Source organism: Oncorhynchus kisutch, linkage group LG24 (genome assembly GCF_002021735.2).
Source record: "Oncorhynchus kisutch isolate 150728-3 linkage group LG24, Okis_V2, whole genome shotgun sequence".
NCBI classification, from domain to species: domain Eukaryota; kingdom Metazoa; phylum Chordata; class Actinopteri; order Salmoniformes; family Salmonidae; genus Oncorhynchus; species Oncorhynchus kisutch.
The window spans coordinates 8784294-8799246 of NC_034197.2; the positions used below are offsets into that span (position 1 = coordinate 8784294).

Sequence of the window (14953 nt, forward strand, 5' to 3'; positions counted from 1 at the left end):
TGAATCAGGAGGAGACTTTTCAGCCATTAGACTTTTCAGCCATTATGAACTAGTCATTATGAAATGTGACTCTCCACACTCAAACCTAGTTTTTTTACTTCTGCCTTGAGTGGTTCCTACAACATGGAGGAAAGTCCCAAACTCTGGTCTCGACATTTTCAGATAACACATTTTTTCCCTGTAGTATTTGCATCAGCTGGGGAGTTATTTTGGGGGGGGGGGATCCATTGAACTGTTTTGGGCTGATGAGAGCTTTCTCGGATTTAAGGTCTGGTACAATGACTTACATTTGAGTCATTTAGCTGACTCGTAGGAGAAATTAGGGTTAAGTGCCTTTCTCAAGGGTAAATCAACAGATTTTTTACTTAGTCGGGTTTGGGGATTCAAACCAGTGGTTACTGGCCCAACGCTCTTAACCACTAGGCTACCTGCTTCCCTAACCTCCACCCCCATCCTTAATAACTTCAGTTTTTCCCTTATTTACGCCTGTCCTCTCCTGTCCGGTCCTATGAGTGGGCATCAGAAGGAAGTTCTGGGAAAATGGATGTCTTAGTTTACATGTGATCCTTTTCAGTCCGGCCCCTGTCTAAACTGCGAGAGTGGTGTGATGTAGCACCTTCTCTGGGTGCCTGGGCTACGTTCAGAAGGGCACAATGTTGTGCAATTAAATGTAGAATACGGGATCATACCAGCTCTATTCATGGCATTTCTATCTGCAATGTTCCGCAACCTTTGCCTACTGAACATGCCTGTGTGTTCTGTTAAAAATAGCTGAAACTGTATTGACAGGGTCCTACAACTAGGGAGCAGTAGAGCCTCATCACAGTCAGGGGCTACTTTAGCTCGCAGTTGCTAGGTCCGTCTCTCTGTCTGCCTGGGGGGGATCAGGTCTGCCAAGCCATGTTTGTGACACTGACATCCATAGGTCCTCTCCTGTGATGTGATGACGTCTCACAGGGTGGCTGGGTGACACTGGGACACTCTGCAGGTGGCTAACTCTAACCCTCATGTGGAAAGATGAGTGTCCATCCCTCCAGCTGGTGACAGAGATGTTACGTTCTCGCTCTCAGGGCATTAGCCTCAGATTACTGAGCTGTCCATTTCTGACAATCACACAACAGGACCTGGATCCAAATAGGATGGATTTTCTTTCAAATAGGCTGTGTGAGCATCTGATTGAGCCTGCCTAGACTGCCGGATGGGCAGGGTTTGCACTTTTGGGACTATTCCATTGGTTCCAGTATTTGAAATAATACTACTACTTTTGGACCCAGGTCTGTAGCACTAATTTAACCCCCAAAAGCTACAGTGGAGAGCTGTGAGGGGCAGTATTAGCTACAGTGGAGAGCTGTGAGGGGCAGTATTAGCTACAGTGGAGAGCTGTGAAGGGCAGTATTAAATACATTTGGAGAGCTGTGGAGGGCAGTATTAGCTACAGTGGAGAGCTGTGGAGGGCAATGTTAGCTACAGTGGAGAGCTGTGGAGAGCAGTATTAGCTACAGTGGAGAGCTGTGGAGGGCAGTATTAGCTACAGTGGAGAGCTGTGGAGGGCAGTATTAGCTACAGTGGAGAGCTGTGGAGGGCAGTATTAGCAACAGTGGAGAGCTGTGGATGGCAGATTAGCTACAGTGGAGAGCTGTGGAGGGCAGTATTAGCTACAGTGGAGAGCTGTGGATGGCAGTATTAGCTACAGTGGAGAGCTGTGGAGGGCAATGTTAGCTACAGTGGAGAGCTGTGGAGGGCAATGTTAGCTACAGTGGAGAGCTGTGGAGGGCAGTATTAGCTACAGTGGAGAGCTGTGGAGGGCAATGTTAGCTACAGTGGAGAGCTGTGGAGGGCAGTATTAGCTACAGTGGAGAGCTGTGGAGGGCAATGTTAGCTACAGTGGAGAGCTGTGGAGAGCAGTATTAGCTACAGTGGAGAGCTGTGGAGGGCAGTATTAGCTACAGTGGAGAGCTGTGGAGGGCAATGTTAGCTACAGTGGAGAGCTGTGGAGGGCAGTATTAGCTACAGTGGAGAGCTGTGGAGGGCAATGTTAGCTACAGTGGAGAGCTGTGGAGAGCAGTATTAGCTACAGTGGAGAGCTGTGGAGGGCAGTATTAGCTACAGTGGAGAGCTGTGGAGGGCAGTATTAGCTAAAGTGGAGAGCTGTGGAGGGCAGTATTAGCAACAGTGGAGAGCTGTGGAGGACAGTATTAGCTACAGTGGAGAGCTGTGGAGGGCAGTATTAGCTACAGTGGAGAGCTGTGGAGGGCAGTATTAGCAACAGTGGAGAGCTGTGGATGGCAGTATTAGCTACAGTGGAGAGCTGTGGAGGGCAATGTTAGCTACAGTGGAGAGCTGTGGAGGGCAATGTTAGCCACAGTGGAGAGCTCTGGAGGGCAGTATTAGCTACAGTGGAGAGCTGTGGAGGGCAATGTTAGCTACAGTGGAGAGCTGTGGAGGGCAATGTTAGCTACAGTGGAGAGCTGTGGAGGGCAATGTTAGCTACAGTGGAGAGCAGTGGAGGGCAGTATTAGCTACAGTGGAGAGCTGTGGAGGGCAATGTTAGCTACAGTGGAGAGCTGTGGAGGGCAGTATTAGCTACAGTGGAGAGCTGTGGAGGGCAATGTTAGCTACAGTGGAGAGCTGTGGAGGGCAATGTTAGCTACAGTGGAGAGCTGTGGAGGGCAGTATTAGCTACAGTGGAGAGCTGTGGAGGGCAGTATTAGCTACAGTGGAGAGCTGTGGAGGGCAGTATTAGCTACAGTGGAGAGCTGTGGAGGGCAATGTTAGCTACAGTGGAGAGCTGTGGAGGGCAATGTTAGCTACAGTGGAGAGCTGTGGAGGGCAGTATTAGCTACAGTGGAGAGCTGTGAAGGGCAGTATTAACTACAGTGGAGAGCTGTGGAGGGCAGTATTAACTACAGTGGAGAGCTGTGGAGGGCAGTATTAACTACAGTGGAGAGCTGTGAAGGGCAGTATTAACTACAGTGGAGAGCTGTGAAGGGCAGTATTAACTACAGTGGAGAGCTGTGAAGGGCAGTATTAACTACAGTGGAGAGCTGTGGAGGGCAGTATTAACTACAGTGGAGAGCTGTGAAGGGCAGTATTAACTACAATGGAGAGCTGTGAAGGGCAGTATTATCTGTTCACCCCATATTTATTACACCACTATTTTTAAAGGGGCAGTGTTTTATGTATTTTTCCACATTAAGAGGTTGGAATAATACTGTGAATTTGTGAAAATTATAATAATGCCCTTTTTACTGTAAGAGTGTGGTGTCAGGAAAATAACCTCACACTCAACGTCAACAAAACTAAGGAGATGATTGTGGACTTCAGGAAACAGCAGAGGGAACACCCCCCTATCCACATTGATGGAACATTAGTGGAGAGGGTAGTAAGTTTTAAGTTCCTCGGCGTACACTTCACAGACAAACTGAATTGGTCCACCCACACAGACAGCATCGTGAAGAAGGCGCAGCAGCGCCTCTTCAACCTCAGGAGGCTGAAGAAATTCGGCCAAAAGCACTCACAAACTTCTACAGATGCACAATCGAGAGCATCCTGTCGGGCTGTATCACCGCCTGGTACGGCAACTGCTCCGCCCACAACCGTAAGGCTCTCCAGAGGGTAGTGAGGTCTGCACAACGCATCACCGGGGGCAAACTACCTGCCCTCCAGGACACCTACACCACCCGATGTCACAGGAAGGCCATAAAGATCATCAAGGACAACAACCACCCGAGCCACTGCCTGTTCACCCCGCTATCATCCAGAAGGCGAGGTCAGTACAGGTGCATCAAAGCTGGGACCGAGAGACTGAAAAACAGCTTCTATCTCAAGGCCATCTGACTGTTAAACAGCCACCACTAACATTGAGTGGCTGCTGCCAACACACTGACTCAACTCCAGCCACTTTATTAATGGGAATTGATGGGAAATGATGTCAAATATATCACAAGCCACTTTAAACAATTCTACCTAATATAATGTTTACATACCCTACTTTATTCATCTCATATGTATATGTATATACTGTACTCTATATCATCTACTGCATCTTTATGTAATACATGTATCACTAGCCACTTTAACTATGCCACTTTGTTTACATACTCATCTCATATGTATATACTGTACTCAATACCATCTACTGCATCTTTATGTAATACATGTATCACTAGCCACTTTAACTATGCCACTTTGTTTACATACTCATCTCATATGTATATACTGCACTCAATACCATCTACTGTATCTTGCCTATGCCGCTCTGTACCATCACTCACTCATATATCTTTATGTACATATTCTTTATCCCCTTACACTTGTGTCTATAAGGTAGTAGTTTTGGAATTGTTAGCTAGATTACTTGTTGGTTATTACTGCATTGTCGGAACTAGAAGCACAAGCATTTCGCTACACTCGCATTAACATCTGCTAACCATGTGTATGTGACAAATAAAATTGGATTTGATTTGATTTGTTTGAATAGACTGCCAGAAATTTCAGCTTGGTTGGAAGGGTGGGGTTTTCGGACTGCCTGGTGACATCATCAGGCGATTTAAGTTAATAGACCAATAACAAAGAGAGTTTGCCCTCTTCTCTGCCAATAACATCTAGTTATCAGGGTACATGTCCCTCCCATTAGGCTCCTCCAATTAGGTCCCTTACTCAGACCACTCCCAGACTGCCCTAGCAAAATTGCTTGAGAAATAGTTTTTTGCTAAGAATATATGTTTTTTCTTTTTTTTAAACTATTTTAATTGAAAACAACCACAGGAAGGTACTTAATTGTTACTCAGAAATGATTTGTTATTGAGATATAAACGGATGCTTTGGACCTTTAAAGCAGTGAACGGAGTGGAAGTGAACAAGTGCACACTTGAGACACAGGCTTCAGTGGACCATACCCATCACCACACTGCCCTCCCCTCCCCTCCCCCTCCCCATCCACCTCTAACCCCCACCCATGGGTGAGGTGACAGAGGATCCCTACGCTCCTATTTCACCCCCTCATCATGACATCCATTAAGGCCTGCTCTAACACACACACACACACACACACACACACACACACACACACACACACACACACACACACACTGTGGGGCCCCGACAGCACATTAGCGTTCGGACCATTGAGCCCAACAAGACCTGAGTTGAATTATTGATAGCAACAGTACTAATGAGGAAACTGTATCCCCCTCCTCTGCTGACACAGGCTGCGTCCCATTCGATACCCTATTCCCTTTATGGTGCACTTCTTTTTAACCAGGGCCCATAGCGCGTTGGTCAAAAGTAGTGCACTACATAGCGAATAGGGTGCCATTTGGGACGCAGACAGAGGGACAGGGCTACCACTGTCCTGAGAACTGCAGGGAGGGACAGGCACATACAGAGACATCATGACAATAACATTTATTGAGCCAGAGTGACTGCCCAGGTCTCACACACACTAAGACCGGACCTACGGACTCAATATCGGGGCGGCAGGGTAACCTAGTGGTTAGAGCGTTGGACTAGCAACTGACTGGTAGCAAGTTCAAATCCCCGAGCTGACAAGGTACAAATCTGTCATTCAACCCCTGAATGTGCAGTTAACCCACTGTTCCTAGGCCATCATTGAAAATAAGAATTTGTTCTTTAACTGACTTGCCTCTGTAAATAAATATGTCCTCCCATTGCAAAGTTGGGATCAAAACTACATGTCCAATCTATGGGTCCCTAGGCAGGAACTTAAACTGCACTTTACTTTCCCACAGCAGCATGGAGGTCATTTCTGTAGTGTGTTTGACTGGATCTTCTTTATGTTTATATGTATCACACAGATGTAGGAACTTCATTTGATCACCCTGTCACAGGAGAACTTTTAAAATGTGTAGTGTATTTGACATTTAAAAAGGCTTGGTCATTTCCACTTTGAAATCAGACTTGATTTTCCTCTACAAAAATGTCCTTGAATTGTAATCCACATAATCATTCACATTTCCTGTTGCTGCAGGACTATTTTCCTGCTGTAGCGAACTGGCTCAAATTAAGATGCTACGTTTGTATGTGTGTTTGTGGCTCCTAATATTTGTGTGTGTTTACATACAAAGCAGTGTGTGTGTGTGTGTGTGTGTGTGTGTGTGTGTGTGTGTGTGTGTGTGTGTGTGTTTGGTGCGTGGAGTGTTTCTCCTGTGTAGTGCAGCAGTGAGGTATTAGAGGTGTCAGGCAGACTCTTTAGTATTCACTGCACCACTCTCTGACTCTCTGACTCACACACACATTGCCCCAGCCTGAGAGAGGGAGAGAGAGAGCGAGGGAGAGGGGGAGAGAGAGGGCGTGAGAGAGGGGGGAGAGGGAGAAAAAGACGGAGGGAGAGGAGGACATGAGAAGAGCCAGAGGGAGGAGGGAAGGAGAGGAAGAGAGAGACTGACACAAGGTGAGAGAGGGACGGAGAGCGAGTCTGAGACAGGGAGAGAGGTGGTGAGAGGGAGAAAGAGCGAGGGAGAGAGCAGAACAAGAGAAGGCATTAAAAAAAGACTGATGGGGAGAGGTAGGTAGAGGGACTTGAGAGAGAGGAATAGAGAGCCTGAGACAAAGGGAGAGAGAGAGAGAGAGAGATGGAAAGGAGGACGAGAGAAGGCAACACGGCACTATAAAAGACAGGCTTGTTTCTCTAGCTAGCCCTAGGCCACGTGTCTGCACCGTTGTGCTTGGAACCCAAGGGGATACATTTTCCCACTGTCTTATTAAGCCCTTCTTTTTAACCGCCCGCCTGTCCACTTCTCAATGGCATCATGGCTCTGTGCTTCTGAAAATGTCTCTCTCTCTCTCTCTCTCTCTCTCTCTCTCTCTATCACCTCCCTCTCTCCGTCTCTCTCTCTCCCCTTTTCCTCTCTCTCTCTCTCTCTCTCTCTCTCTCTCTCTCTCTCTCTCTCTCTCTCTCTCTCTCTCTCTCTCTCTTTCTCTCACTCTCTCTCACCTCCCTCTCTCTGTCTCTTTCTCTCACCCTTTCCTCTCTCTCTCTCTCTCTCTCTCCCCCCCCCACCTCTATCTCTTTCTTTCTCTTACACTCCTAGCCCTTGATGAGTCTTTTCGGGGGAGTTGTTGAGTAAGGGATGAGTTCAGTATAGACATAGCAAGATACATTATTTAGTTGGCTGCTTGTTTTCGTTCACAAGCCGTGTGTTTTTAATATCTCCAGTTAGCTACTGCATTGCTATGGACTGCAGCTTAATTCAACTCCCTTTCTATGCCACCATCTCTCTCTCTCTCTCTCTCTTCTTCTTCTGTCTCACTGTCTCATTCCTCACGGTCCCCTCATCACCTCTCATGTCAATCCACGTCTCTTCATCCCTCTGTCAGTTTGCATTTAGTTTCATCTCTCCCCCTCCTTCTCCTGCCTCCTCCGCTCTGTCGCTTTCTATCCCGTCTCATTTTTTCCCATCCTCCTCTCTCTCATTCCCCCTGTCCAAATCCTGTCCTTTAAGGGCAATAGAAATGGTGGCGGAATGCGTAACCTTGTCTAGACAGGTCAGAAAGTGAGAGGAGGACAGAGAGAAGGAGAGGATTGAGAGGAGGAAAAAAAGTTGATCCTATAAGTCCACAGTCACATGGAGTCAAAGAGCAAAGGGATGAGGGGGAGGGGCAATAAACCCAAGAGAACCCAGCAGATGCACGCCGACAAATACTCTGGACAGAGGGGTGACGAGAGGGGGGGAGGGGGGAGGGGGAGGGGCAATAAACGACGAGAGAACGCAGCAGATGCACGCCGACAAATACTCTGGACAGAGGGGTGACGAGAGAGGGGGGGATGGAGGGGGAGACAGAGGGACACACATACATTATTAGTCCAGCACTTTCTCAATCATGACTTACACTCTGCATGATGACAAGTGGCTGCCGACACTCCCATTTGCCGAGGCTGCCGCCAATCAGAGCACGCAAGTCAGGTGCCTTTAGGTTGTACGACCAGTGCCTTTTCTGACTTCTCTGAAGATCTAGCCACAGGAGCTCCTTCTCATTCTGTGATTGGATAGTTAGACTTTGGGTAGTTAGCTCCCCCTCCCTCTTCTTTCTGACGTCCACCAACCCCCTTCTTCTCTCCGACTGTCCCCAGGCTTACCTGAGACAGACAGAGAGCACAACTGCACCAGCGTTATCCCCCCCCCTCCTCCTCCTCCTTTTCTCCTCCTCCACATACTGCTAGTCACCTGGTGAGGACAGACAGCATGGGCAGCAGTAGGAGCGATAGCAGTAGCAGTCTCCAATCACATGTAATTCTACTGCTTCTCTGACTTGCTTGCCTCTTTCCAGAGAGAGAGAAAGTGAGACAGAGAGAGAGAGAGAGAGAGAGAGAATTTGGAGCCATTGTCCCCTTGGAGAAAAAAGAGGGGGGAAACGAGGGAGCACTGTTAAACGAGAGGAGCGGTGAGAAGGAGAAGTCATAGGATGATTTTGGGTGAGTTTTTGTTGTTTATTTCCCTCCGCAGCTCGTTCTTTTTGGGGAGGTCAAATGTTCCTGTTGTACAGTACCGTCATCCATCAAAACGTGATCCCTTTCGTCATGGTCTCATGCATTCAAAGTCTTAAATACGCCTAAGCTGTCTGTCGTGGTGTTACTGAGCACCAGTCCAAATGTATGGAGCCTCCTCCAGAATCGATTGGGGTTGTAGAAGTCATCTGTTCGACGTGTTAGAGTAGGCAGACGGACAGGAGAGGTCAAAGTGATTGTGTCGGCAGCATATCGTGAAGATCTGTTTGGTCACATGACGTGACCATGCTTCACCGGCTCCCCTCTCCTTTCCTTCCCTGTCTGTCCTGCGAGGAGAGGTTGAGGAGGGAGAGATGTTTCAGAGAACAGCCCATGACAGAGATGCAGCTACGCATACTGCAACTCGCCGGGGCACCAATAGTCATGTGAAGGTTACGTGTGAAGGTTGTTGGGTCTATACATCGTCACATGTGAATTTTGACATTCTCCTTTGGCGTCTGTGGGGTTCCTAAAATAATCACATTTGCTGAACAATTCCGTGCGCAAATCCTAATTGTGTATGAATAAGGCTACGGCGGTATAGTTTGTCGCTAGGTACGCCAACACGCACTGTAATGCATTTGTATCTATTATAGGCTATGCATCATGATCTTGTTTAGTATTCAAGTCTCATAGTCCACATGTGGGTGAGGGGAGAGAGAAGCCTTCCTTCCAGGCTCTCTGCTGCTAGTCAGCTCATACTAGCACTCACTACCGCTACAGGGGACAAGAGCTCTGCTACCGCAACATTGTAAGTCCCCATGCTACATAGATTGGGTTTTATGTGTGTGTGTGTGTGGGTGTGTGTGTATGTGTTGTCACTTGTGTTGTTCGAGACGCTGTGTGTGTGTGTGGTTTTGTACTATATGCGTGTCGGTCTTTGAGCTGCGCTGTGTGTGTGTGTGTGTGTGTGTTGCTATGTGCTCCGGCTCAGGAGAGGCCACATTGTTTAACGCATGCCGGGGCTGATTCAGAGGCAGCTAACGCTCCTCTTCTCTTCTCCTCTCCGCTCCCCTCTCCCCTCTGCTCCGCCTCTCCATCTCCGCTCCCCCTCTCCTCTGCTCTGCTCCTCTTCTCTTCTGTGCTCCCCTCTCCTCTGCTCCGCCTCTCCATCTCCGCTCCCCCTGTCCTCTGTTCCCCGCCAGGCATGTTTTCCAAGGAGACAGTAATGATTATAGGGAGTTATGTCATCTGAGGTGTGTGAGTTCATATTGCTTAGAGAATAGTGACAGAGAGACGCAGAGAGACAGACAGACAGAGTACCTGACTTCTGCCTCATTTAAGCGCTCTGCCCTGCCTCGCTAGTGTGTGTGTGTGTGTGTGTGTGTGTGTGTGTGTGTGTGTGTGTGTGTGTGTGTGTGTGTGCGTGCGGATCACTAGAGGCCCAGCTTAATGAGGATGAGACAGGAGATGTGTTAATAGCATCATTAACCCTCTAACTACAGCTGACTCACTCCAGACTAATTGTTCTGATCTGTACGTGGAACGGTCTGTTTGATGATGTCACCATTCGTTTTCATTCTCATATAGAGAATGATAGAATGTGGCAAGTTTGAATTGTAGAGATCCCATTATGTTGCTATTCTATTTCCTAGTACTGGTTTGAATTCTATTCTGTTCTATTCAATTCAATTCTATTATACTCCATTATACTGTTTTACATTATAAACTGGGTGGTTTGAGCCCTGAATTCTGACTGTCTGACAACTGTGGTATGTCAGACCAAATACCACGGGTATGACAAAACATGTATTTTTTCTGCTCTAATTACATTGGTAACCAGTATATAATAGCAATAAGGCACCTCAGGGGATTGTGGTATACGGCCAATATACCACGATTAAAGGGCTGTATCCAGGCATTGCGTCATGCATAAGAAAAACCCTTAGCTGTGGTATGTTGACCATATAACACACCCCCTCTGGCCTTTATTGGTTAATTTGTTACCTGTATAGTTGTGGGTTCCTTTCATTGTTGCCATGACATTATGAAATGTATAGCAAAAGGCTGGGAATTGCCAGTGACCTCACAATACGATATTATCACAATGTTTAGGTGTCGATACGAAATGTGTTGCGATTCTCACGATTCTATATGTATTGTGATTCTTACGATTCTATATATATTGTGATTCTTACAATTGTATATATATTGTGATTCTTACAATTCTATATGTATTGTGATTCTCACGATTCTATATGTTGCGATTCTTACAATTCTATATGTATTGTGATTCTTACACTTCTATATGTATTGTGATTCTTACAATTATATTTGTATTGTGATTCTTACACTTCTATATGTATTGTGATTCTCACGATTCTATATGTATTGTGATTCTTACAATTATATTTGTATTGTGATCCTTACAATTATATTTGTATTGTGATTCTTACACTTCTATATGTATTGTGATTCTTACAATTATATTTGTATTGTGATTCTTACACTTCTATATGTATTGTGATTCTTACAATTATATTTGTATTGTGATTCTTACAATTATATTTGTATTGTGATTCTTACACTTCTATATGTATTGTGATTCTTACAATTCTATATGTACTGTGATTCTTACAATTCTATATGTACTGTGGTTCTTACAATTCTATATGTACTGTGGTTCTTACAATTCTATATGTACTGTGATTCTTACAATTCTATATGTATTGTGATTTTTTTTATTTATTTTTTATTTTACCTTTATTTAACCAGGTAGGCAAGTTGAGAACAAGTTCTCATTTACAATTGCGACCTGGCCAAGATAAAGCAAAGCAGTTCGACAGATAAAACGACACAGAGTTACACATGGAGTAAAAACAAACATACAGTCAATAATGCAGTATAAACAAGTCTATATACAATGTGAGCAAATGAGGTGAGAAGGGAGGTAAAGGCAAAAAAGGCCATGATGGCAAAGTAAATACAATATAGCAAGTAAAATACTGGAATGGTAGTTTTGCAATGGAAGAATGTGCAAAGTAGAAATAAAAAAATAATGGGGTGCAAAGGAGCAAAATAAATAAATAAATTAAAATTAAATACAGTTGGGAAAGAGGTAGTTGTTTGGGCTAAATTATAGGTGGGCTATGTACAGGTGCAGTAATCTGTGAGCTGCTCTGACAGTTGGTGCTTAAAGCTAGTGAGGGAGATAAGTGTTTCCAGTTTCAGAGATTTTTGTAGTTCGTTCCAGTCATTGGCAGCAGAGAACTGGAAGGAGAGGCGGCCAAAGAAAGAATTGGTTTTGGGGGTGACTAGAGAGATATACCTGCTGGAGCGTGTGCTACAGGTGGGAGATGCTATGGTGACCAGCGAGCTGAGATAAGGGGGGACTTTACCTAGCAGGGTCTTGTAGATGACATGGAGCCAGTGGGTTTGGCGACGAGTATGAAGCGAGGGCCAGCCAACGAGAGCGTACAGGTCGCAATGGTGGGTAGTATATGGGGCTTTGGTGATAAAACGGATTGCACTGTGATAGACTGCATCCAATTTGTTGAGTAGGGTATTGGAGGCTATTTTGTAAATGACATCGCCAAAGTCGAGGATTGGTAGGATGGTCAGTTTTACAAGGGTATGTTTGGCAGCATGAGTGAAGGATGCTTTGTTGCGAAATAGGAAGCCATTTCTAGATTTAACTTTGGATTGGAGATGTTTGATATGGGTCTGGAAGGAGAGTTTACAGTCTAACCAGACACCTAAGTATTTGTAGTTGTCCACGTATTCTAAGTCAGAGCCGTCCAGAGTAGTGATGTTGGACAGGCGTGTAGGTGCAGGTAGCGATCGGTTGAAGAGCATGCATTTAGTTTTCTTACAATTATTCTTACATTATTACATTATTCTTACAATTATATTTGTATTGTGATTCTTACAATTCTATATGTACTGTGATTCTTACAATTCTATATTTATTGTGATTCTTACAATTCTATATGTACTGTGATTCTTACAATTCTATATTTATTGTGATTCTTACAATTGCATATGTTGCGATTCTTACAATTCTATATGTATTGTGATTCTCACGATTCTATATGTTGCGATTCTTACAATTGTATATGTATTGTGATTCTTACAATTATATTTGTATTGTGATTCTTACAATTATATTTGTATTGTGATTCTTACAATTATATTTGTATTGTGATTCTTACAATTGTATATGTATTGTGATTCTTACAATTATATTTGTATTGTGATTCTTACAATTATATTTGTATTGTGAATCTTACAATTATATTTGTATTGTGATTCTTACAATTCTATATGTTGCGATTCTTACAATTCTATATGTATTGTGATTCTTACAATTATATTTGTATTGTGATTCTTACAATTATATTTGTATTGTGATTCTTACAATTATATTTGTATTGTGATTCTTACAATTCTATATGTTGCGATTCTTACAATTCTATATGTATTGTGATTCTTACAATTATATTTGTATTGTGATTCTTACACTTCTATATGTATTGCGATTCTTATGATTCTATATGTTGCGATTCTTACGATTCTATATGTTACTATTCTTTTAACTCTATTTGTATTGTGATGCTTACGATTCTATATGTATTGTGATTCTTTCGATTCTATATGTTGCGATTTTTACGATTCTATATGTATTGCGATTCTTATGATTCTATATGTTGCGATTCTTACGATTCTACATGTATTGCGATTCTTACGATTCTATATGTTGCGATTCTTACAATTCTATATGTTGCGATTCTTACGATTCTATATGTTGCAATTCTTACGATTCTATATGTTGCGATTCTTATAACTCTATATGTATTGTGATTCTTACAATTCTATTTGTATTGTGATTCTTACAATTCTATATGTACTGTGATTCTTACAATTCTATTTGTATTGTGATTCTTACAATTCTATATGTACTGTGATTCTTACAATTCTATATGTATTGCGATTGTTACAATTCTATATGTATTGCGATTGTTACAATTGCATATGTTGCGATTCTTACATTTATATTTGTATTGTGATTCTTACAATTCTATATGTATTGTGATTCTTACGATTCTATATGTATTGCGATTCTTACGATTCTATATGTTGCGATTCTTACGATTCTATATGTTGTGATTTTTACGATTCTATATGTATTGTGATTCTTACGATTCTATATGTATTGTGATTCTTTCGATTCAATATGTTGCGATTCTTATGATTCTATATGTTGCGATTCTTACGATTCTATATGTATTGTGATTCTTTCGATTCAATATGTTGCGATTCTTATGATTCAATATGTTGTGATTCTTACGATTCTATATGTATTGTGATTCTTACGATTCTATATGTTGCGATTCTTATGATTCTATATGTTGCGATTCTTACGAATCTATATGTATTGCGATTCTTACGATTCTATATGTTGCGATTCTTATGATTATATATGTTGCGATTCTTACGATTCTATATGTTGCGATTCTTACGATTCTATATGTTGCGGTTCTTATAACTCTATATGTATTGTGATTCTTACGATTCTATATGTTGCGATTCTTATGATTCTATATGTTGCGATTCTTATGAGTCTACATGTATTGCAATTCGATTCTGTGATTTTATTGCGTTTCGATATTTCAAACATATTGCTCAACATATGTCTTATGCAGAGGGACAAGAGAGGAGACATGAGAAAACAAGTTTTTAAAAGTGCTGAAAACAAATTGTCTCTCTATTTAAAACGAAGGCGGAAAAGGGGATACCTAGTTAGTTGTACAACTGAATGCATTCAACTGAAATGTGTCTGAAAACAAGCTATGAAGGAAAAATACTGGAGGTTTGGTGCCGGTACAGCCAACGAGCACAAAAATAATATTGCGATGTTGTCAAAACGATACGATATATCACCCAAAACCATATCCCCATACGTCACTGTATCACCAGTATATCACACTAAAACAAGGGAGATATCAGACAATTCTTTATTATCAATATGTGGTGTGATATGCTCATAATAGCCTGCATGCTGCTGTGTATGTGTGAAGTTCTGTGGTTCTGTGAGATCGGTATGGACCAGACTGAAAGAGTGCATCCCAAATGGCAAACCATTCCCTACATTCATAGGGAATTGGATGCCATTTGCGCCTACAAGGTGGTTTTCCTTGGAGGTTTTCCTCACATTTATTGGACCACAAAATCTATCCACCACCTTTGCAGATGAGGTTAGCAGCGGCAGATAACCAGACGCTATCATTTTGCTATTGATTGTAATCTCAACTGTTTGGTTCACCATGGTTTTCTTGTCTATCTCACGTGTTGTGTGTCAGAACCCTTTTAATAGTACCGAGTAACATTCGTCTCTGTTGGCTTATACGTTTCCGGTGTTGACATTTCAGTTGTCTTAGCGGTGAAAACGTGAATGTCATTCTAGTGACCTTTACAGCGTCTGTACCGTCTGATCAGCTGATCTACTCC

General features: G+C 43.2%; 1 protein-coding gene across 2 annotated transcripts in view; it reads left to right on the plus strand.

The window, feature by feature from the left end:
* The first annotated feature begins 7910 nt into the window (after nucleotides 1-7910).
* Nucleotides 7911-14953, plus strand: part of znf385a (zinc finger protein 385A) — a 103915-nt gene continuing 96872 nt past the window's right edge. Inside the window, exon 1 of one of the 2 annotated variants that reach the window (XM_031804044.1) lies at nucleotides 7911-8434. In XM_031804044.1, the coding sequence (XP_031659904.1) occupies nucleotides 8425-8434 (10 nt within the window). In that variant the 5' untranslated portion in view covers nucleotides 7911-8424. The remainder of the gene's footprint in view (nucleotides 8435-14953) is intronic. The other variant, XM_031804045.1, reaches the window with a different exon arrangement.